This window comes from Sceloporus undulatus, chromosome 2 (genome assembly GCF_019175285.1).
Source record: "Sceloporus undulatus isolate JIND9_A2432 ecotype Alabama chromosome 2, SceUnd_v1.1, whole genome shotgun sequence".
Classification (NCBI taxonomy): domain Eukaryota; kingdom Metazoa; phylum Chordata; class Lepidosauria; order Squamata; family Phrynosomatidae; genus Sceloporus; species Sceloporus undulatus.
This window is the reverse complement of record NC_056523.1, coordinates 139,424,470-139,449,157: the sequence shown is the minus strand read 5'-3', so window position 1 is coordinate 139,449,157 and position 24,688 is coordinate 139,424,470. Positions and strand designations below refer to the sequence as shown.

General features: G+C 39.3%; 1 protein-coding gene across 5 annotated transcripts in view; it reads right to left on the bottom strand.

The window, feature by feature from the left end:
* Positions 1–649: 649 nt before the first annotated feature.
* The window catches only part of GGA3 (golgi associated, gamma adaptin ear containing, ARF binding protein 3), a 36,416-nt gene continuing 12,377 nt past the window's right edge, over positions 650–24,688 (bottom strand). For 2 of the 5 annotated variants that reach the window (XM_042450281.1, XM_042450285.1), the window contains exons 2-17: positions 24,149–24,233; positions 22,928–23,003; positions 21,237–21,335; positions 19,894–20,017; positions 18,540–18,643; positions 15,528–15,608; positions 14,160–14,297; positions 13,813–13,894; positions 12,893–13,009; positions 10,770–11,057; positions 9,878–9,945; positions 8,525–8,841; positions 6,346–6,611; positions 5,384–5,553; positions 4,673–4,783; positions 650–2,827 (exon numbers count right to left, since the gene is read on the bottom strand). In XM_042450281.1, coding sequence (XP_042306215.1) covers positions 2,717–2,827; positions 4,673–4,783; positions 5,384–5,553; positions 6,346–6,611; positions 8,525–8,841; positions 9,878–9,945; positions 10,770–11,057; positions 12,893–13,009; positions 13,813–13,894; positions 14,160–14,297; positions 15,528–15,608; positions 18,540–18,643; positions 19,894–20,017; positions 21,237–21,335; positions 22,928–23,003; positions 24,149–24,233 — 2,237 coding nt within the window. In that variant the 3' untranslated portion in view covers positions 650–2,716. Of the gene's footprint in view, positions 2,828–4,672; positions 4,784–5,383; positions 5,554–6,345; positions 6,612–8,524; positions 8,842–9,877; positions 9,946–10,769; positions 11,058–12,892; positions 13,010–13,812; positions 13,895–14,159; positions 14,298–15,527; positions 15,609–18,539; positions 18,644–19,893; positions 20,018–21,236; positions 21,336–22,927; positions 23,004–23,550; positions 23,726–24,148; positions 24,234–24,688 lie in introns of those variants that run through there. The other 3 variants (XM_042450282.1, XM_042450284.1, XM_042450283.1) reach the window with 3 other exon arrangements.

Genomic DNA, 24,688 nt, shown 5'->3' with positions numbered 1-24,688 from the left:
ACTTCACTATGGAGGTTATCAGACAGGGAAAATTTGAAGTTTAAAAGGGTCAGAACCTGCAGTTAGCCAGCATATTTGGCACAATTGTGCGAATGGTCACGTCCTAGAATCATAGAGTTGGAAGAGACCACAAGGGCCATCCAGTCCAATCCCCTGCCATGCAGGAACTCACAATCAAAGCATCCCTGACGTTGCGTACAAACCGTTTAGAATCTGACAAGAAAATGACATGCATCAGAAAATAAGCATTTTTTGGGAAATATTGGAAATTAATTTCCCTTTCATTCACAAATTCGTTGTTGGGTTTTTTTGTGCATTTGTATATATATCTTTTTCTCAGTAGTTCCTAATAATAATCTACCAGGGCAGCTAACATTTAGTTTGCAGGCAGTCCACCAGTAAATTATTTCCAATCCCATTTCTCTCATTCAATTTTCAATCTGCTATAGAACTGGATTTTAAAAGAAGTAATATTTCATGTAAATTCCTCTGCCGACATGTTATGCCTGTTGCTTCAAGGTAAACACTGGGCACTTAGCCACAAGATCTTTGTCTCACAACACTGTTGATGAAAAGCTGTAGAGTAAGCTGTTGAGTGTCACAATCTAAGAACAAAACACATTCCAGAATGAAATGGCTACAAGGCAGCTGAAGCAGAATAAACAAAGCCGTTTTATTGAACGTGCAGAAAAACAAATGCATCTGAGACATATTTACAATCTTGAAGGTTTGGTAAGAAGCTGCATTTTCAGCCTATGAACAAGTAACATTCATAAATAATTTCTGAAGCTTTTAACGGTACATTTCCACACAGTGAGACTATGGGAACCTCTGGATTATACAGTATGGGATGGCAGCACTGCTGACAATGAGAAAGCCATTTCTTACAAAACACTTCGGCTTTTTCATGGTTTCCTCAGTCAGAGCAACTTGCTTGTGGGCAAGCGCTAGTAGTGAAACCTGCTCTCTATGAATAGGCTATGGCAGTGGGGCAGACTTCAGCAGCCTAAGCAAAAACTTGAAGCAGAGAGAGATTACAATGCTAATGAGGACCATGGGACAAAAAAAAGTCATCCTGATCCCTCAGCTAATGCAGTCCCCCACACTGCCCCCTTGCAACTTATGTACATAAGCTAATCTTTCCAAAACACTCCCAACTGCTTACCTTGTGCTATCATACAATCTTAACCCAGTGAGGATACGAACCAACACAGATGTCTGACTGATCCATGGTGCTTTCAAATTCCTTCTGTGTTAAGTATGAGATAGCCAGAAATGTATGAGAGCTGCTGATGGCAGGACTGAGTTCTTTAAGATACCATTTACTTAGCTTCAGCAAGATTTCTGCCTTCAGTTTAGCAAGGAGTACTGAAAACTACCCATCTAACAATTCATAACCTACTTGAGATTTAGTTCCACAGAACTTTCTCTTCATGACCAAGCAAAATTATTGGCTCAGGACAAGAATAGATATTTCATAATGGTAATCTCAGTGTTTTTTTAAAGGAATATTTAAACTGAAAAACAAAAACAAATTGTGATAGGAAAAAGCGACTACTTGACCTGAACCAGAGATACTCACTTTATGGCTGATGTGCCTGATCATGAGTACCTCTAACATGTAGAAAGGTCAGTTTGTCTCACTACAGGGATCTCTCCTCCTGGAGACAATTGCACTTAGCCACTTTATATCTGGAGTGAATAAAACAGAGAATAATAAACTGAGCACATGCATTGCCATGGCTTCTGTTTTCCTTTATCTGCAGGCCTGACACTTTCCTATAGTGCTATGTACATTTTATGTTCCTAAGTAATACTGCATTCAAAAAATATAAATAAATCAAGACTCCCAACTGCACCACTTTCCACCTTTGATCCTGATTAACATCAGAATGGATGCCCTTTCTCACTATTAATTTCTGTCCATGCTCTCCACACAAGCAATTAATAAACTGCCTTTGTGACTATTATCACAGTTTTAGCTCACAACAGAATAGAATTGTTGAATGCAGAAAAAGAGCTGCCATAGATTTGTGTGCATACAAAACCTAGCAGCTGCCTGGAACGCCCACATTGCTGAGTCAGCTGGAAGTAAAAAAACCTAAAGGCAACAGCTTGAGAAATGTGTCTTAATATTTACCTGTGGGAAAATGTAAAATACACAGCTATTATTCAGCTGTATGGACTGTGCTGGCTTTTAGGAGATGTTGCCTAAAAAAGAAAATGGAGTGTCAGATCATAGCAGAAACCTCTTTTGGAACCTGTGTTATTGCTCAGTGAGCCTATAGGTGGTGAGTTCTGGCACCAAAAAAGAAATGGAGCATAGGAGCATCCATTAGGGCTCTGCCCCAAAGGAACTTGTGAAGGCATCATAGCCCTTTGTAGACATCTGACCAACAGATAGTAACCAGTAAGCTGCCCTGCTGCATACAGAGCTCTCCACAACTATCATATTTCAAGTTTTAACAAAGTGGAAGGGTGAACCAATTTGGCCAAGGTAGAGAAGGGAGTCGGGCCCCTGTTCTTGGCTGCCCATACAAGTTCATGTTTGGCGTTCACGCCCCAGACTACTTCATCCCAGAGTGCAGGAAACATTCTGGACTAAAGCTACAAGTGGAGCGGACGGGACATGTAAACAAAGCTAAATATCACTAATGGATACCGCATCTGCCCTTTCCACTGCACATTCATTCCAGTCCATTTATATGCCTCTGGGTCATAGATTCCCCCACTGTTCAGTTGGGGGAAACTGATCTATTTCCCCCGCTTCTGTGCAGTGCTGGTCTCCCAGTGTAAAAGTCAGTCGGTACCTCAGCCTCACTTTCTCCTGCAATGAAGAAGAGAAACAATGCTTCAGCCAGCCACAGAACATATGGGAAAAGAGACAAAATGATGCAAGACACAACAGTTCTCAGTTACACATGGGGACAAAGATTAAGAGACACAAGTGAAGTTTGTCATTTGTTTGTATCATTAACAAATGAGGCATCACATTCTTGGAGAAATGTATTAAAAGAAATCATCCCCCCCCCATCCTTCAGCCAAAAAATGCCTCCTGAGCAGCTTACAAAGATCAATACTATGAATAATAATGTGGATAATGACCAATGATGTCATCTGCATTGTGGTTTTCTTTTCAGTGGGAGGAGTACAAATAAATACATGGCAGGGGGTTGGACTGGATGGCCCTTGTGGTCTCTTGCAACTCTATGATTCTATGAGTACAGTGGAAACACCATATCATCAACCCTAAGAGAAGCCGAACAATGAAGAAAGCGTTCACTTAGTCAGATCATACTTTGATTAATATTTGATAAAGCTGCCATTCCTGGGCTTAAACACCCTAAAAGCACCAGACACTGTCTGATCTTGGAAGCTAAGCAAGGTCAGCCCTGGTTAGTACTTGGATGAGAGGTAACTAATGCAGATGAAGTGCTATATTTCATAGGATGGAACCAGCAAAACCACCTCTTGAGTATTCTTTATGAAATTCATGGGGTCGCTGTAAGTTGACAGAGACACTTTGAAGGTATGTGTGCATGCATGCGCAAACACATACAAACATACACAAGGCTGCCATCAGCCAAATGAAATTCTACTGCCATGTGGGTGCTCTGCATGTAAGCATGCGCGACTGCTCTAGTTGGCTCTGCTTGTTCAGCATGACCAGTTGGAAGGAATTACATTCCTATACCAAAGTCATACTGCTTCAGTGCTGCCTGCCCAGGGGAGGGTGGCAGCTGGTTGGTGTTGAAGCCAGTGGCTTTATTCCCTGGTCTGAGTTCTCTCAAAGAGCCATGCATCCAGCTCAGTACAAAGGGAAGAGTTCAAAGTTTAGCAGAACATGTATTTAGGATTCAAAAGAAAAGCCAACACTGCACTTCATTATATATTCCTTAAACATGAGTGTGCGTAGGGTAGAAAAATCAGGCAGAATAGTACATAACATAACTACAAATTTCCTGACAGTATAGTACATTAGATTAGAACATGTTTTCCCAGATTTTACAATAGCAAATTAACTCTGATTACAGACTACAGAATGCACTCTCCTGTGGACAATCTGTAGGAAAATTCAGAAATATCACACAAATGGCATTTTTCTATCCTTCTACAAATAAATAGCAATTTCCAGTTGTTTCTAGAAAAATCCAGGTATAATTATAATTTAAGAATTAACCTTTTGGGTGGTATGATACTAAAAGATAATGAACTCAATTTGACTTTTAGTCCCAACTAAAGTAAACCCACTGAATATATGAAATTTACCTGTACTGTATGTTGACTCACAATCCAAAACTTGTTTCATTGGATCTACTCTAAATGTATTAATCAACATAGGCTTCTAATCAACATAGGTTTCTACTACCACTGGTAACCAAAATATGTTTCTGCAAGCTTTCAAGAAGACAGTAAATAGCAAGGACCATTCTGTCATATGCCCTTTGTTCTGATACTCAGACCCAGCAACAGACTAAGCATCTGATATATGGCCTTGGAAAACAGATATCCAGGCAAGGAGTCTGTGTACTGGACAGTCGTTCTACCTCTGGTCAAACCAATAGGGAGCAGAGGCCGAACATTTGAGTTTAAATGGTCCAGTCTGGAGAAACATGATGGATGTAATTATCTTCTAAGAAGAGATGGAGTAACTGAATACAAGCTATCTTACCTTTCTAGGATTTGCCAGCAACATGACTTGGGTAATAGCAGCTGGGGGCTGGATGGGATTGAATGGTGTTAGCGCTGTCCCTGAAGGCGGCTGCAATTTTACCTTCATGGACTGCAAGTAAATGACAAAGGAGAAAGTGTTAGGTATTGGCAATGTTTGTGCAAAAAACAGAGTTGTGCAATGTGACTGAACATATTTATTTATTAAGTATTTATTTATCACCTCCCAGCCTTCCAGGGCTTCTGGGACACAACAGATAAAAACACTAATTAAAAACAATATCAAATCATTTAAAATGTTTTTTTAAACACAATAAATTAAAACCGTACTAAAAGCCACTGACCAAATCATAAATATAAATACTAGCCTAATAGATTGGGTCAAGGAAATAACACTACTGTAATTGGCTCCTTGAATCAAAACAAATTTCAAGGGGGCAAATCCCATTGATTCATTAGAATTTAATTCCGTCCAAAGTTACTTATGTGTTGGGACCTAAGGCCCTAATGACCCTGCCAAATTGTAACAGGAAAGTGGTCCAATGCTTCTCATCAGAACTGGCTGGGAAGCAGTTCGCTTCATCCTGTTCAGTCCTCTGATCCTGCAGGTTTGCACTGATGGGGATTCTCATCTCTCCTTGCTCCAGCAGCAAGAAGAGAGCTGTTTATTCCCCATTATGGTGTATGTGAATTTCCATCCTGGTAACCCTACCTTTGGCACTGCAGCTTGTAACACAATGTTCTTGATAGGCAGGGGAGCTGTGTTTAACATTGATACCACTACTACCAACACATCAGGTCTCCCAGGTGGACAGTCCTTGGCAAAGTGCAGAAGGATGCGTAAACCATCTTTGTCATAGGCAGTCACAGGAACAGCACTGCCTGCAAGAAGAAGAAAAAAACACACACGAAGCCATGGCTAACTCCTGCAATGCAGGCAATTTCACTAAGAACATTTCTAGCAATTTATTTTGAGCCAAAGTTGCATAGCTGCAGTAGATTATAATGAGATGCCCCCCCATGGATGTGGGAACCTGTCCCTTCAGTGTGCATGTATTTCTATTGGTGGTATATCTTGCTTCAAAAGGGGAAGCCCCAAAAACTTCAGATGACTAAACCTTCATTTGAGAAGTTAATTGTATAGCCTCCTTAGACATATTTGTAAAAATACAATTTTTAGGCATGGAACCTAGAATACTGTACTGCAATTTCAATCTCACAGTAAGGCAATGGTACATAATTTTTCTCAATTTCCTTTCCCTCCTAATGATAAAATGCCAATATTCTGAAAGGTAAGAGTGACAAAAGAAACACTCAATACAAATCCTGTATAGAATAACAGAGGCCAGACTGACATAGGCAGAGACAAAAGATCTATGTTCCATACATCAAGAAACAGAAAACTAATAAAAGCAAAGAAGCAGCTTTCTTTGGCTCCATATGTTGGACAACAATATTGAAACCTCCTCCTTCAAACATGGAGATCTTTTCTCACTAAAGGGAAAAAAGCTGATAAGAAGTTTCCCACATCCATGTCTGATACCATTCACAAAACTTGCTTCAGAACAGCAGTGTGGGTAAACAGTAAAAATGATTTGTTCCTCAATCTCCTAATCGTTAAAGTGAGATGACAAATAGAAACACACGAAGATGAAAAAGGTTGGTAATGCCTACTGGGCTTAATGGATTCCAGTGGAACATGGACACTGGCCAGGGAGATCTCAGGTCCTTTCAGCGGACTTCCTTGCTGCTGGAATGAAGCTGGCTGGAAGAGGGGGCTTCCTGACCTAGGTGTGCAGCTGCTTGGGTACGGAATTGCAGTGATTCCTGAAGTAGTGATTGGTAATCCTGCAGCAGTTGCCAGAGATGCAGATGTAGCAGCAGGCAATGCAACTCCTGGATGGAACACAGAGCCTCCTATATTACCATGAGCAGAAGTCCTGCAATGGGATGGAGAATAAAAATATAAATAACCTAATTAAACTACAGAACGAGAGGGTATAAAGATGAACTCTTCTCTAGTAACAACATATCCCTTCTTTTTTCTTTCTTGCTCTGTATATGACGTTTTGGAGTGTGCATGTAATACTACTGATCCTTTGAAAAGCTGTACCACCATCAACTCTCTAGGAATCTCTTGGTCCTCCAGCACAACTTTCCTAGAAGCTGACCACAGAGTTGTCCTGGAGAATGTAGAAGTTTACAGAGAAAACACTTCTCTAGGCATTTGTAGCTCCTTCAGTATGATTCTATGTTCAACCTCTGATAAATGTTGACCACAGAGCTGCACTGGAAGACTTGGGAGATTCCCAGAGCGGTGTTAGCTTACATAAAAAGAATAGTGTCAATATTGTTAAACTATACTTGTATATTAGCCAGCAGGTACATGCAAAGTAATGCCTACAACAAAGGTTGTATTCACCTATAAGTGATACCTGAGAAATTATCTCTCTCTATGCAGTTACTCATTGGCCTTTGGATGCTCAGTCACACCTCCCTTTCATGTGAGGAATGTAACACAGAGGTGAACAATATACAGTGGGACCTTGGTATCTGCTGGAGTTTAGTTCCAGGACTCCCTATGGCTAGCAAAATCTGTGGATGTTCAAGTCCCATTCAATACAATGATGCAGTAAAATGGTGTTCCTTATAGAAAATGTCAAAAGCAAGGTTTGCTTTTTTATATATTTTTTAATATTTTCAAGCCGTGGATGCTTAAATCTGTGGATAAAATATTTGTGGATAAAGAGGGCTGACTGTATTTATGGTTGCAGGTATTTATAGATGTAACCATGTGTATCTGCACTTCATATTTTGATGAAGTAAAATACTACAGGATAAATTTTTCACCCAACACATTATTAACTATGTTTATACTTTTTCTAAATATACTATTCTTTCATATAGGCACACATAATTTCTTAATGAATCTGTACTTAGGATAGTCACTATCAAGGGCTAGAAGGGATGCAAAAATCTTCCCAACAGTGAGAGGTGCCAACTTCATCTGTCACTTTGCAGATCTGTCTACATTATCCAAATTAATGTGTCACAATGTATCATCAGTGTGAAATAAGCATTGTGCACTTACAAAAATGAGGACTTTCTTTGTTGTGGTGCTTCACCTTTATAACTCTCCCAAGAGAGATATGATTGAAGCTTTGTGTTTTCTTTACTACCAAATCAAAATTTGCCTTTAACATTTAAAACTATTACCCACTAGTCAAATAGTTTTTAATGTCTTGTTTTTGCTTGTTGCTGTTCTGTGCCTTCATGTCATTTCCAATTTATGGTGACCCTATGGGGAACCTATCATGGGGTTTATTTGGAAAGCTTGGGTCGAAGGGGGTTTGTTACTGCCACCCTCTGTGACTGAGAGAGTGTCAGTTGCCCAAGGTCACCCAGTGTATTTCCATGGCTGAGTGGAGATTTGAAACCTGGTCTTCAAGAGTCTTAGTCCAGTACTCAACCCATGGTGGCCTTCTTGTTTTCCTACCTTTGTCAATGTAGTATTTTGGTTTTGCCTTTTTATAATGGTATATAGCCATCCTGGAATCTTTTGAAGGATGGAGGGGTGGTTTATAAATATTTAATTTAATGTAACATTAGATAACATATGGTGCTTTGTGCCCAGAGATTTTTGTTTAAGAATAAAAATAAAATAATAAAAAACAGTTTAGTATCAATCACTTAACTGACTGAACATTTTAATAAAACAGTCCAGAAGTCTCAGTGCTGCATGATGTAAGGGAAATTCCCTATTTTTAACATAAGAGAGAAAGGGGAGAGAGAGAAGAATAAAAATCTATAGCAGCGATTGTTATCCAGCAGAGAAAACAAGTAAACTCCCTACCCTTTGCTTTCATCTAGAAGATGTCCTAACGGATTCATCTTGTGCAAGCCATTGCTTCCCAAAGCACAGCCAATGTATCCAGAGGCAGCTGGCACTGTATTAGGGAGGCCCAACGGTGGTCCAGCAGAGAACATGAAAGGGGCTGAGGTAGGGGCAGGGATACTCGAAACAGGCGGGGGAGCTGTGAATGTGGAAGCAAGAGGTGCTGATGTTCCACACATGGGCTGCGACACAGTAGGAAGAAGAGGATTTGTTGCAGAGTTGCAGGCAACAGAAACTGGCTTTGGATTCAAGAAGTCCAGCTCCACAGGCTCATTCTGAAACAAGAAGAAGATGAAACAGTGCTCTGTAACAGTAAGTTATAAAATTTCACTTTCAACTCATTATGGCACTGTATGTTGGTATTCATGCCATTAGGAGGAGAGTTCTGTGGATATCATGGATCATGAAAAGCCATAACAACAACAATAATAATTGTTATTTATATACTGCCTTTATGAAGGATGGATCTGAGAGCAAATCATGCCTTAACTCTCACTAGAAGTCTCCTTCTTTGGAGGTTTTTAAACAGAGGCTGGACGGCCATCTGTTGGGGCTGCTTTGATTGTGTATTCCCGCATGGCAGGGGGTTGGACTGGATGGCTCTCAAGGTCTCTTCCAACTCTATGATTCTATTATTCTAATTCAATGATGGAAGACACTTCTCTGAGTTTATAAGATCTGAACAGGGCTGGTAATAATAAGGTGTTCTGGAGGTCTCATTTGTGGGATCACCATAAGTTGGAGCCAAATTGACAGCAAAAAAACCAACACTATTGGCACTCCATGAGGTCAAAGCTACCCTAAAAGGCTGTGAGATCAGAAGGCCTGATCATAAAAGGAAGTAGAGTGTGCCCTTTTTTTACGCGGGGGATCCATTCCGGACCCTCCCCCCACGTTAAAAAAAATATGTATGCTCGAGCCACATTGAAAATAATGGGGCTTGTGCATGGTGCGGTGGTGCGCGCATTATTCTTAATGGGATGCACCGCCCCTTGCACCCCGCGCACTCCCTAGCGGCTTTCAGTGAATGCTAAAAGCTGCATATGGTGCATCCATGTATGACGCAGATGCACTGTACTCTTCCAGGTCAGCTATGTATCCTTACACTCTAGATATGATATTTGGAGGTTAGAGCTAATCTGTATCAAGTGGGAAAAGAAGGCTTATCCTTATTGCTTCATTCCTTATGACAGCATAAACTGGAATAAGAAGGCAAAGCTCACCTCATCAGATCCATGTAAATTAACAATTCCCTGGGCCAAAGAGCTTCCCAAAGTATCTAAGGAGTCCCACCAGCATCAAACAAAATACCTGGAACAAGTTCCATTGGTTGTTCTCCGCTGATTCTTTTGCTGCAGTGGGAGCTGGATCATTTAAGCCTGAGTACAAGAGATAATTATTAGGGAATGGAAAGGACAGAAATGGAAACATTTTACCAGGGGAAAGCACACAGCTGCATACACTGAAAGCCATTCTGTAACATTTGGGCTGAAACAACAAGAAGCTGAATATAAGCCTGTGACCAATCATGCTTCATCCTGAGCAGCCTTGAGCAAAGCACTCTTTTCAAGCTTGTTACCAAAAAGGCTGCTGTTCATTCTGAAAATGAAGTACAGGCTTTATATGGGAAATAATTTAAATTACCTCCCTTTGCCCAACGGGAGTTGCTGCACATTCAATCGTGTAAGGTTTTGGAAACATTGGGCCAATTCACATATGCATTTTTTTTTTGCTGTTCTTCAAATGCAGGCAAATATTATTTATTACCATTCAGATTACACTTCTTGCGCAACAGACAGATATAACACTGTACACTACAGATTGTGTTCCCAAATACATTTTTTAAATCAGATCAGCCCGTTCAAACAAACAGATAATGTGATACTCTACAAGAGAAAGACTTTTAAAAAGGAGCACAAGGTCACTACCTAATCAGCTACAGGGGTGAGGAGAAGACCTTGAGGTCACAGTATCCTGTCTGACTTACCTTCTGACTATCACAGCAAGGATAGGTAAGGTTGCACAAGCCTCCTCCTATCAATCTCAATCATAATCCAATCCAATAAACTCAGGGAGACTTTTTGAAAAAGTGTCTGGGCAACAGAGACATTGAAGCAACAATACTACAAGCCCTATGCACAGCAGCAATCAATACCTAGCAGTAACTTCCACAGCAAATGCACCCAGCTCACTCCTGCCTTACCTAAGCATAGCAGTTCTTCATCAAGCAAGGAGAGGGAATTGGCTCTACTAGCCACCTGAGTAGAAGTGGCTTCGGCCTGGCTGGATGAACGACTTCGAGAGTGGCCAAGTGTCTGAGGAGGAGGTGGGAGAATGGGTATTTCTGATGAGGCTGGAGCTGGAGTTAGGGTTGGTGCTGGCATCAGTGTTGCAGGAGGCATTGGTGGTGGTGGTGGTGGTGGTGTTGTACTAGAAATGTCCAATCCCGCCAAGTCAATGAGTGTATTGATGTTATTTGTAGTATCACTTCCTGCAGCATTCAGTAGAACAGAAAAGATGACAAGGGATGCAGCAAGCCACAGCACTTGTACAATGAAGCTGTTATGTAATGAGGGTTATAACCAACAAGAGCTATCATGGTTCTGAACACTTAGGTATGAGAAATGAAATGTTGTCTATTTGTTAAGTAAAGCATACATTCCCACATTTTTAGAGTGCTAGCCAGAGCAGTGTAATGGTTTGAGTGTTGGACTAGGAATCTAGAGAACAGGGCTCAAATCCTGGCTCAGCCATGGAAACCTACTGGGTGACCTTGGGCAAGTCACACTCTCTCAGCTTCAGAGGATGACAATAGCAAGCCCCTTCTGAAAAAACTTGCCAAGAAAATCCTATTATAGGGGCACCTTAGGGTCACCATAAGTCAGAAATGACTTGAAGGAACACAATAGCAGCCTTTTAGAAAGTGATCTAAACAATATTCCTAGTCCTTCATGTTTCTGTGCGAACACACACTAGTGCCTCATTTCAGCAAGCTGATCCTGAAAAGTGGCCACCTTAACCTGATTTTTTAAAAAGTACAACCCTTAGACAATGTCCAGGTACAGACAAGCCTTTTAGTCTCAATTTAAGGAACTACAGTCGGCCCTTCTTATACACAGATATTTTAATACACGGATTCAAGCATCCACCATTTGAAAATGTTCAAAAAAAGTATAAATTTCAAATATCAAACCTTGATTTTCCATTTTTTATAAGGGACACCATTTTGCTATGTCATTATATTTAATGGGACTTGAGCATCCACAGATTTTGTTATACACAGGGGATCTTGGAACCAAACCACAGCTTATAACAAGGGTCCACTGTACTGCACTAGGGCAAGGTTACTGTTTATAAAACTGTATACTTGGTATGTTACAAAGATTCAGGCTGTGGTCTGCAGGGACTTCTAAAAATATGCACAACAGAGGATGGGGAGAGTAACAGAGAATAAACAAGGGAAGTGAGGCAGGAGTAAACTATATTTTGTTGACTGCATTGTCACCAGTTAGCTCTTGAGACACACAGGCAAAACTGTTTGTTGAGTGTATGGGCAAGCTCATTTCTTCCATTTCTTCAACAAAGAGAGGAAGAGCTTCCTTATCCTCCAGATTTTAAAGAAAACGCCCTCTCAATACCTGTGTTGAGGAACCTGAATTCATTGCAGCTCTTTGACACATGCACACATATATGTCAACACATTTAATAATTGGGTTAATATATAAAGCAGCAGCTTGCCAGTATACAAAACTAGTAATTTGGTTTCATCGTACCTTGCCCTTTCCAGATAAATTTCTAAGGGGCAAAATGTGTGATATGAAAGATCCATGCTGAGAGACTCTGATGCACATCATTTGCTTTTAGAGCATCATCAAAGAGCGTAAAACCATGAGAGACTTCTGGCCCCATGTATCATACAGCTAGAGGCAGCCATTCTGGAACAGTTATTTCTCCAGGACATCTTATCTAAAATATGTAAAGTAGAGACTCCTGTAGGGCATTGCTACCATTTTAGATGCTTTTTGCAGTATGACTTAGGAATATTCTGCAGCTAATAAACAAATTTATTTGCTGGTATATTTTCTCTGGTATCTTCTGCCTGCACCATCACCCCCTCTCCCCGCACTGTCTGACTGGAACAGACTAGGAAGCAATCTAGACAGGAAGAGTCAATGTTTTCAAGGAGACTGGCAGACCAAGCCTATTAATCCACTGTAGTACAAAGGAGTATAAAGTACTCTATGCATTACAAGTGGCAAATAATTTTTAAATCACATAAAAGCTAGAAATATGATTTTTAATAGAGGGGCAAGAAATGTGACTTACTGTCTGTTGTAGGCAGGATAGAAATATCCACTTCACCATTGATGACTTGTCCCTCAATAATTCTTTTATAGGAATTTATTACCCGTGATAAGTTGTCACTGGCTTGTAGAATATCTCCTGTAAGAGACAAAGACCACACTACAAATGTAAACAATTCTATTGTTAGTAATGATTTTTCCATGTGGGACCATGATCAACTTCTTTGATTCAGTCACTGTCATTACAACACCTGGAAAACTATGGTTTCCCCAATACTGATTTAAGTGTTAGGAGGCTATTTTTTAACCAATTTTTTTTTTAAAAGAATGTTAAAATGTGCACAGAACCCAGGAAGCAAGAAACAGCTAGCAACAATACATCTCCTTAGCAATCTTGTGCTATGCTCGCTGAATCCTTAGACATGACTAGCACATTGTGAAGTACTCAGGTGACTAAGGAATACAAGTTCCATTCTAGGAAGACATGGAAACCTAAGGGCATATTTATTCTATTTTATGGCATTTTATTCTTATTTCAGATTAAATATGGAAGTGCAAGAGGTCAACAGAAATACAGACTTCAGGTTTCTTAATGTAAGCCCACTTACCAACAATTCTGCCTTTTGCCATTTGAAGTTGCTAATGACCTTCAACACCTGACTTTAAATGCTATAACAGTGGTGGCGAACCTATGGCATGCGTGCCAGAGGTGGCACTCAGAGCCCTCTCTGTGGGCACATGCACCATCGTCCCAACACAGAGTTCACCAGAGTTTGTCACTAGAAATCCAGAGGGACGCGGCACTTTGCAATAAATAAATGGGGTTTGGGTTGCAGTTTGGACACTCAGTCTCTAAAAGGTTCTCCATCACTGTGCTAAAACCATTAAAACCAGCATGGCTGGAATCACTTCCAGCCCTGCAAAGAACACACTTCTGTTTACCTAGGCTGCTGTCATTATCCTCTGTCTCACTGGCCAGTTTGAATAAAGTCCGCCTCTTGGTTTCACATCTATCATACAGCTCCTGGGGGGATAAATGATAGAAGAAAATAATCAATAAGTCAGAAGAGATATGCAGTCTTTTATCCTTGAGCCTAATTTACTCATTCATAAAAATTTAACTGGAGACATTATCATTTCCTGATGTGTGTATAGTGTGACTGATGCAGGGAGATGTTTTTGCATGGAAAGATGGACTATTTAAGGTATTTTCTTCAAAAGGTGGAAGTCAGAAGAACCAGATGATAACAAGCAGTGCATTATCTTCTAAAAAGAAAACTCACACCCACCTTCATAAGTTCTTTATCAGCCTCTGAGGAGTCTTCTTTGCTGTAGTGAACCAACATCTCATTCAACAGTTTCACATTGTTGTTTACCTCCTCCAAGGTATGCATGCGTTTTGTTACTTTCTGTATTCGTGCCTCATCCTTTGAAAGCAATAGAAATAAAGTAATTCTTCCCCTTTTCTTTCTCACTGCAATCTAGGATAGCTTGAAGAGTTCAGAAGCCTACATTTTTATAAACAGTGCTATTACAAAATTATACCAACCAGGTTCCTAATTACTTCTACCAGGAAAGTAAAATGTATGCTTTAAGTGCAGTGGCAAATATACTTAGATAAGTCTGCACAGGTCTGTAGTCTTAGGGACTCTTTAGACTGGCACTTTGGGCCAGCAGGGGGGCGGAGTCAGGGCGTAGTGTCTCCACAACACACGGCCCGGCTCTGCCCCCAGAGTGCCATGATGCTGCATGCCACTACAAACAGTGCATGGCGTCACGGTACTCCTCTGGCACTGCGTACGAACGACGCCCTGGAAAGGCCAGATCAGGGGCGCAAGATGCGGTTGCCACAGCCTTGATCTGGCTGAAAAAGAGGTGGCTGGAGGCTGCCCCTTTGGAGTGGTCTGCATAGCCTCTTACTTATCAGTCTAAATCACCTTGGACTATTAAAGGTGAAACTGTTGAATCAATATTTTGATCTTTTTTGAATAGGGAGTAAGAAACTAAGAGAAGGGATGGATATAGTACACAGGTGAGCTGAGGAAGAAGTACTTACTAGAATATTATAATACCAGGCTAATGACAACTTCACATAAGGCATTCACTGTCGCGACCCCAAGATTATGGAATGACCTACCAGAAGAGATCTGTTTCATTACTACCTTAGAGGCCTTTAAGAAGGCACTCAAAACGGATCTCTTCCAGCAGACTTATCCACTGAATTCCATATACAGTACAAAGGTTATGACGACTGCTCTTCCTTGACTCTGATTGTTGGCTAATGGACAAATTGTAACTTTTAGAGAACTAATAGGAATTCTTGGTAAATTCAGTGTTAGTATTTTACTGTTGTATTGATTGTAAATTGTACTAAATGTCTTTTAAGGTTGTAATCCCGCCTCGATCTGTGGGAGAGGGGGGAGGTATAAATAAACTATATCATCATCATCATCATCATCATCATCATCATCAGTTATGGGAAGAAAAAGGAAGCTATGTGAAATGACCAAATGCAAGGGCATGCTTCTATTTTCAGAGTGTTCTACAACAGGATTATTTTAACAGGTACACCTCATTGTGCACAACTGACAGAAGTTGCCCTTGCCAAATTTATCTCTTTTAGAAATGTACTATTGATATTAAGTGCTGAAACTCACCTCTTTCACCATAGATTTAATAAGCTTGTTTGCCTCTTGTAAATCATCGGGATTTTTGCTTTTCAATAGTTTAGCTAAAAGCTGCAAAAAATTGGAGGAAAACAACTTTTAAAATGTTTAGAAATTGATGAACATTTCCTGATTTTGTAGAATGTTGTTTGATGAATTGGTACCTGATGCTTGCATTAGCAATGCTTTGATTTGTTTTTTTAAATTTCTATCTATAGTTGTGCATTCTGATCATAAATGCTTTGATAACACTTGCCTTGTGCACCACTTGTACTAGAAACTTGGAATAATTGTAATTAAAAACAATAATTTATTTATTTATTTTTATCCCGTCTTTCTCCCAAAATGAGACCCAAGGTGACTAAAAACATATATAAAACACATTACAACAACAATTAAAATTGTACAATTAAAACTGTAAAAATGACACACTACACAGAAACAAGAATCATTGATACTGTCAGAAATATTTTTATTAGAACCATGCTAAGAACAGTGAGTCTGTGCTCTGAAGCTAACCACAGTTAATCACCAAATACTTCAGAATGAGTATGGGGCTTGGTAGGGTTAATACTGGCTTGTCATTACTTCTACTGCATGACAGGTGTAGAGGTGTTACTGTAGTCCAAAACACACTGCAGAAAAATACAGTTTGAGATCATTTTAACTGCCCTGGCTCAATGCTAGGGAATTCTGGGATCTGTAGTTTAGAGACATTTAGTGTTCTCTATCAGACTGTTTTGGTGCCACAACAAACTACAATTCCCAGCATTCGCTAGCACTGAGCCAGAATAGTTAAAATAGTCTCAAACTGGATTATTTCTGCAGTGTGTTTTGGACTATGTGACATTGACAACCAGAAATTTATAACCAATTTAGCAAGAGGAGAGGGGGACAGAGAAAGAAGGTGAACTTTGAATTATTAATCTCAGTTTCAGAGTATCAATTTGACATCCACTTCCATTCTACCCTTGTAGTGGCCTGTTATAATAAAAGCTATAGAAAGATGGAGTCACTTTGGTTAAAAGAAAAGCAGTTTTAAATTGAGGCTTGAGAGAACTAGGGCAAAGTAATAGGAAGGGCATCTTGACCTAAAGGGAAGCTGGCACCAGCAAAGAAGACATAACATATACATATACAACTTAGATAAAAATGCAACTGTTGAAGGTTAAAGGAAAGCTACTGAATGCCTGAGGGAGGGGGGGACAGAGTCAGGAATGCAGTTTAATACTGTATATGCATAAATTTCTGTTCTGATTGTAAGAATTTTGTATGTTTAAATTGTGATTAATCAATGAAATGTGAAGAAGGAGCTTCTTTGTGTAACTGACTATAAAATTAAGCCATTTTGTTTTGTTCGGGACCTCAGCTTTTTGGAACTGGAATTCCACTGAGTTCATTGTTCTTTGCCGGTTAAAGAACAAATTTATGGATTTTCAAATTACTAGGTCCTCTTGCTAATTCTTTGCTCTGCCAAAACTAGAATTTTAAGTTTCCTGAAATTTCTGTTACACCTTCTTTTGGAAGAGCAATCACAAATGCCACAGCTGAACTCAGCTAAGCCTCGGAAGCTTGTTGTTCTGTATGCTTTCAAGTTGTTTTCAACTTATGGCAACCCGAAGACAACCTTATCACAGGATTTTAATTTATTTTTTTGTTTTGGAAAGACTAGTTCAGAGGAGGTTTGCCACTGTCTTTCTTCTGAGGTTGGGAGAGCATGACTTGCCCAGGGTCACCTGATGATTTTTGACAACCAAGCAGGGATTCAAATCTTGGTTTTTTGTAGCCCAACACTTGAGCCACTAGACCATGCTGGCTCGATCACCTTAGAAGCTACTGATTCAAACCTAAATTCAGCTCTAAACTTACCAGGTGACCTAAGGCATTCACTAGCTCTCTCAGCAACTCATCTAAAAATAGGGATAACAATACTAGTTTTTTTTCCAACTATGCTATAATAGTGATTTGAGATAATGAAAGAAAAGCATATAAGTACTTAGGAGCAGTACTATATAAGTACCAACTGCTATTATTAAAAAGTATCTTATTCTTCTATTGTTAACCGACATACACAAAAAGTTTTATGTTGAATTAGCTCCAGTGAAGTCATAGAAGGCTTTCTCAGACTTCATTTGTGATAATATTTTCCCCTAATATAAAGATAATTATATGTTTTATCTTCCTTCCACTTTAGTGATGTTTTCAACATACAGTAAAGATAACCTGAAATAAAGTGAATACAGGTTGAATCTCCCTTATCTGAAATGCTTGGGGAAAGAAATGTTTTGGATTTTTGAATATTTGCATGTAATAATAACTTGGAGATGGGAGCAAAGTGTAAACATGAAATTTTTGTTCATATATACAGTACTTTATACACACAGCCTGAAGGTAATTTTATACATAATATTTTAATTAATTCCGAGCACGAAACCTAATATTTATACACTGAATCATCAGAAAGCAAAGGTTTACTTTGTTTGTCACCCATGTGGACAAATTTGGATTTTTGAATACTTCAAATTTTGGAATTTCATATAAGGGAGACAAAATCTGTAGCTTCCCAAAATGAGGCAAGTATTTGTGAGAACTTCACATGAGTGTTACTCTTCATTTATAATATGAGAGGACAACAGGCACCATTTCCCAGCCTTCCCTCCAAAAATATTTCACTGAAAGCAGGAAAGCTCCTTTTAAAAAAGCATTTCTTATTTAAGGGTCCTTTCCAGTTTGCTGGGGGGGGGACACAATACATCACTGAAAGAAAGGGGTAGGGTCAACAGTGGGTAGAAATTAATGCTATAACACACATGGAAACCTTTAAATTTTAAAAACTGGCAGCAGACTCCCAGAAGCCCTAGCCAGCAGGGTCACCGCTGAGTGACAATGACAATTGGATGGCAGCATTAATTCTACCCCAAAACAAACCCCAACTTTACTATCTCCTAAAGGAACCACAACAGGGCTGTTCATTGTTACTGTAAGACGTGGCTTCCTATTTACCTTGGATTTCTCCTCATCATCAAACACAGGGTTTTTGGGACGTGGTGGGGGAGAAGGGATTAGGGTTCTCTCCACAGGAATTACAGGATCAGACAGAACAATACCTGAAAGCAGAAAGAAAAAAATGTCATTTTTAAACAAGACAACTGAGCTTAAAAAATACAAATCATTCACAATATGGAATCTGATCTAGGATCAACATACTAATGTTGTTCTTATTATACTTGTTACTAAAAAATCTGACAAAGACTACAACATCTTACATAATTCTTATCCCACAAAAGAACTTGATAATGTTCTGAAGTATTGAACCCAAATAGTAATAATCAGCTCACTTTCAGGGAAGTGACAGATATCTGTAGCTGAACTCATTATGTCCATGATGGTGAACCTATGGCATGAGTGCCAGAGATGGCACACAACGCCATTGCCCCTGGCACGCAGCGGGGGGAGGATGAGGAAGAGGCACACACCTGTTCCTCCTCATTTCTGACCCTTCACGGCCTCCAGTTGCCTCTTTGGAGGCAGCTGGATGCCAGGAACGGCCCAGGAAGGAATAGACACACATGTGTTCCTCCTCTTTCCTGACCCTTCCTGACCTCCAGTTGCCTCTCCAGGAACAGCATTGAAAAAAAGAGAAGAGGTGTGTGCCTGTTCCTCTTCCTTCCCGGCCTTCAATTGCTTCTTCAGGAATGGCTTGGGAAGAGGAGGAGGAACAGGCGTACACCTGTTTTTCTCTCCACCACCTTCAGCTGTCTCTGGAGAGGCAGCTGAAGGCCCGGGAAGGCAGAAGAAGAAGCCCTGCCCTGGAAGCCCCGCTCTCAGAGGGCAGAAGTTCTTCTCTTGGCACTGTGTAACCCCCAGTGTCAGAAGACCTCTTAGTATTGGCACTCGACGCCTAAAAGGTTCACCATCACTGCACTATGATATGCTAGGTAAATTCTCTTTAGATGGCTTTCCTCTTATGATCTAATCAGTTTTTACCCTTGAGTCTACATTACTGACTTTAATTCTGTTACTTGCCTAGTATTTCTTAATATCGTGTGACCCAACTGATCAAAGCAAGTATTAGGCTGAGAGGCAAACATAAAATTAGAAGTTAACATATAGATTGGTAATTAAAGTTAAGGAAATAGTGAAGTCAGACCTACATCATCACTATTCTGAACTCTCCATAGTGAAGTTAAGTTTCTGCAGAGAGATCTGTTTTATTAGGTATAAATCAACCTTCTGACTGAACTAGTCTTCTGCCTTAAGACTGTTGGAGTCTTACCTTTGATGCCACCAATATTACAAAGTCCTAGCTGACAACAACGAAGGATAAGGAAAGATATAACAGGGAACTGTTCCCCACCTTGTCTTTTCAACATGTAGTAAGCATCTTTGATTTTGGATTCATCTGGCAAAGCCACTGTCCAGCTATATAGCAGCTCAATTATTTTGGTTTTGACCTTCTCCGACACTCTGTCTCCCAGGTACTGCAAAAATAACCAAGAAGTGAAAATATTTAACTTAGGCAGCCCTCACTTAAAATGATTTATTTTGGGTCATAAAATACTAAGTTATATGTAAACTCTGTTACAAGTTTTGTTTTTCCTTATACCAGGTACAGTCTATTAACCAGAAACAATTATTGCTACATTCATCAAGGAATTAAAGATACAAATTACTAGGCCAAAACCTGTTTTCCAAGGATGTTTTCAGAAAATGTGAGCACTCTGAGTTTTAAAAAATATTTTGACCCCTCTCCCTTAATCTGAAACAAATTGGAAGAGCTATCAGTATCTTAACCTTTGTTACTCGGCATTGCAATCCTATGCATGTCAACCCAAAAGTAAGTTTCACTGAGTTCAATGACAATTACTCCTAAATCAAAGAGTACAAAACTGTAATCTAGAAATCCTTGATAATCTGAATACAATATATCTTCTTTGTACAACTCCTAATGATATAGCATGCATGTCTAACTATATACCATACTTACCTAATTTTCACATTGGACATTGTTTTTTGCTATTATGTGCCTTCAAGTCAACTCTGATTTATGACAACTATATTATCCTGAGGTTTTCTTGGCAATATTTACTCAGAATAGTTTATTCTTGGCAATATTTATTCATTTGGAACTGCCTTACTCTTAGGATGAGAAAGTATAACTTGCTTAAAGTCACTCAGTGGATTTCATGGCTGAGCAGAGATTCAAAACCTGGACTCCCCAAGTTGTATCCAACACTCATACCGCTACACCACACTGGCCAGGGAATGCCACATTATCCTCTGACTATTCAACAGATGGTCCAGGAAGAGTAAGGCCCTTTTCTTAAGTGCGGGATTTCTGTTAATTTATTTAAAGCTTTTCTCACTCTAGAAGAGGAGAGATGGGCAGGCCAAACCCAGGCCTTGCCTGAAAAAGAAGAGCCTTCCCTCCAGTCCATCTGCTGTGGTCCAGGCATCACAGGGAGAGAAGATCTGTTGGACTTTTCCCCTTCCCCGCCATTCCCTTCTCCTTTTGTATCTTGTCTTTTTAGATTGTAAGCCTGAGGGCAGGGAAATGTTTAATTTCAAAAAATGTAAGCCGCTCTGATAGCCTTTTGACTGAAGAGTGGGGTATAAATACTATAAATAAATAGATAAATAATATTTTATGGATCCAATCAAGCAGCACGAAACTGTAAGAAAAATAAACGTCATACTAACCTTGGGAGATACAACTTTGATTAGCTCATTTAAAAACCTAAACTTCCCCACTTCATTATGAAATCTTCGGCCACAGTTTTTCATACAAGCTTCTAATACCTGTGGTCAAACAAACAAATAGACCTAAGAAAAATTCAAGAATTCAGATCTATCTACCTCAACGTATAGACTAACATTAGTCTACAACATAGACTAACATTACAGTGAAGTTCCCCGCAAGTCAGTCCTAGTCCCATGGCAACTTCTCTCTGATATTGTATACATTTTTTTCTGTGCATTTTTCCTAAATTCACCTGATGAGAACTAAGAAGAAAAACTGTGTCTATGCTGATGACATTATGCACAGGGAATAACATGGAACTGTAATGTTTACAACTGACCCCAGTCACTGTATGTCATGTCTTCAAAGGAAATTATATATGTTGGCCACAACATATGCGGGTACAAACTGTGCTATCTTCCAAAATTAATGGTGCATTATTTATGCAATTTGATTGGATGGGATTTATGCACTCATGTCTCTATGTAAATGCAAGGTTCAACATGTCAGTGCTATGCTAAAGAGGTTGGGCTGTTGGCACAATCCCCATGCATACACAATGTTCTTTGCTCGAGACTGTTGCTTTAGATAACAGCATGAATACTTGTTTAATAACTAATGTGGTCATGAAGTACTTGATAGCAGAAGGGAAGGTGCACATTAGCTAAAGGGGACAATTTCATTAAGAAGAATTCCCACACAAAAGCTTCATATGAGAGGGTATTATCAATATGAGAGAGTATTTTTAAATAATGTATTCTATTTAAATATTCTCAGGGCTTTTCAGTGCAATATATCTGAGGCTGTATGTATCTTGCATTCAGAAAAAAAGTTTCTTCCAAATTTTGCACTCAGAAAAAAAATGATTGCATATATACCACTTATTTATATAACTTAACTTAGGGTTTCTGTAGAATATGAAATGTTTTAGCAAAGGCCAGAAGAACAGGGTGTGGAAGAGAGGAAGGTAGGCACAAACATGAAAAAGAGGAAGAGAAATGGAACAAGAAAAGAATGGTAATATTATGTGGGCTTCAACAGGAAGTTGTTCAGGGCACAGATGGCCTTTCGTCTAATTACTGAAAATTCTGTCCACATTATTCAACATACAGCACATATATATTCTCAAAATTTACTTCCAAGAATGAAGAGTAGGAACTTACTTTTAAACAAAATTCTAAGCTGCACACAGCCTAATCTTATACACATTTAGCCAGAAAGTGAGTTCACTATGTTCAGTACAGCCAAGAAACAACATACAGGATGATAACATTAGAAAGCCAAATACAAGATTATGAAATGCAGAAATGTATAGATTACAGAAAACATTGTATCTGACCATCTTCACTGCACTCTTTTGTAAGGAATCATGAGTCATGAACACTATTTGTTGTGGGAACAAAGGCTCAGGACTGATGGGATCAGATTATCTCTTGAGCAATGTGAATCACCCACTCTCAATTTGTGTCCTACAATTTAAGAGCAGGAAGGTCATCTAATTCAAATCTTGCCAAAAGGAGATGTCCAGCAACTGCTCCCAAGGCAAACCTATCTATTTTAATCTAAAGAAGAAACACCCCACCTTTACTTAGTGAAGATGTGACATTTATAGATAAACACAGAATTCTAAAAAGAGATAAAGAACACGTACTATCAAGGCCTGGACTGCCTCCCATTCCTGTGGCGATTGGACTTTATGAGCCAGCAGCCTCACGGCTATCTGTGGACTAAAATAAAGAGAGTACTGTATTTATTTATGTAGATAACATGATCCATGTACATTAAGTTTACAGAGGAGGCCATAGCTGTCCCTGCTCCAAAGGGCTTATAATCTAGATACTGGAACAAAGGAGACAACAGTAGAAGGAGAAGAAAATGGAAGGAAGTAAGGGAAGACAGGGAAGGAGATGTGATCATTGCAGGAGCATAGGCTTAGTTGCTGTAGGGTTTAGGGAATAAGGGGTGGTGTCAAATTGCATAGCTGGCACTGCACATGCAACAGCCATATTTTCAAAATACAGTATTATATGCAAACAGAGCTTTCAAATTTGCTTTGAAAAAAAAAAGAAAGTTGAAACTTCCAAGGGTTATCACAAAGCCCCAAGTGAAGCAAAATTGTCTAAAAAGTTACATGTGGAGTGTCAGCTGCACATCCTTCTGCATAATTTTATAAAACAAGATTGAAGCACATAAAAGGATGCAATAAAAGGCAACAATAAATTGCATGTCTATAGCCTGAAAACCCTTTATCAGCATTAACTGTTCTGTCCTCACCGTTGTTTTAGTATATCAAGCAGAGAATTGGAAGATTCCTGAGGACACCCTAGATCTTACTGTGTAGTCCTGGGTAGACTGTAATTTTCTTGCCCTTCATTTCCTCAATGTGGGAATGATAATATTTCCCAGTTTCACAGAAGTGTTATGCTTCATAAGAGTTTGCTATGAAAATCTGCAAATTGTTTTAGAAACAGAAAAGCCCCGTATAAATATAAAAGGCTGCAGTCATGGCAATGATGTTTGTTCTGTGGATGGAATTAGCATTCTTTATATTCCAAAAGCATTTAGAGTCAGAAATAAAGTTTTTCAAACTACTCTTTACTGAAACTTAGCCCTAGAGTTGGCCCTACCTATGTTCACTGGCTGTTTTGTTACAGCTATCAAAACAGTTTGAGCATGGTATATCCCTTGGAATGATCTGAAAAAGCATTAAATATCAAGCTTTATAAAACACCAGTACTACACATCAAATCACTGTATTTTGAACTGCCCACACAGAACACATTAACTGGAGCATCAAAACCTGCAATTTTATAAAATGGCTTCTTCCAGAAATTAGCTTATGATGAAGCTTTATGATGTTTTGGACACAGACCCTTCAAGTTCTTTGTTGATCTGATCGCAGAAGCCAATGATATATTCCCAGTCTTCTTGTCTATTCAGAGGGTTGGTGGCTTTATCTGATTAAAAGAAACAACAATGCATTAATCCAACATGCAAACAATATTCTTCCTTTCCAGATATTGGAAGGGCCACACGCTGCCACTATTTCCTCTTAAATAAAAGCTCTAAGTACTAAAGCTCTCTCATGTTCAGCATAGTTCTTGCCGCTCACATAGAACAGATTTGCCAAAATTGAGTGCCAAATGCTACATATTATGAAACTGGCACTAAAGCAGTTTAATGTAGAAAAGAGATGACAAAACTGATCTCTAGAAAATGAGGCAACCAGCCACTCATTGCCCCACATTTTCCATTTTGCCATTTTCTACCAGTTTTTAAAGTATTGTAATGAACTGTCAGATCCCCTGAAAAATGCATGCAAACTAATAAGGATATTAAAATCTCAATGCATCTGACACAGTTCATAGCATTCCAAGGTGTAATCTGTTGCTGCTTACTAACCACTTACTAA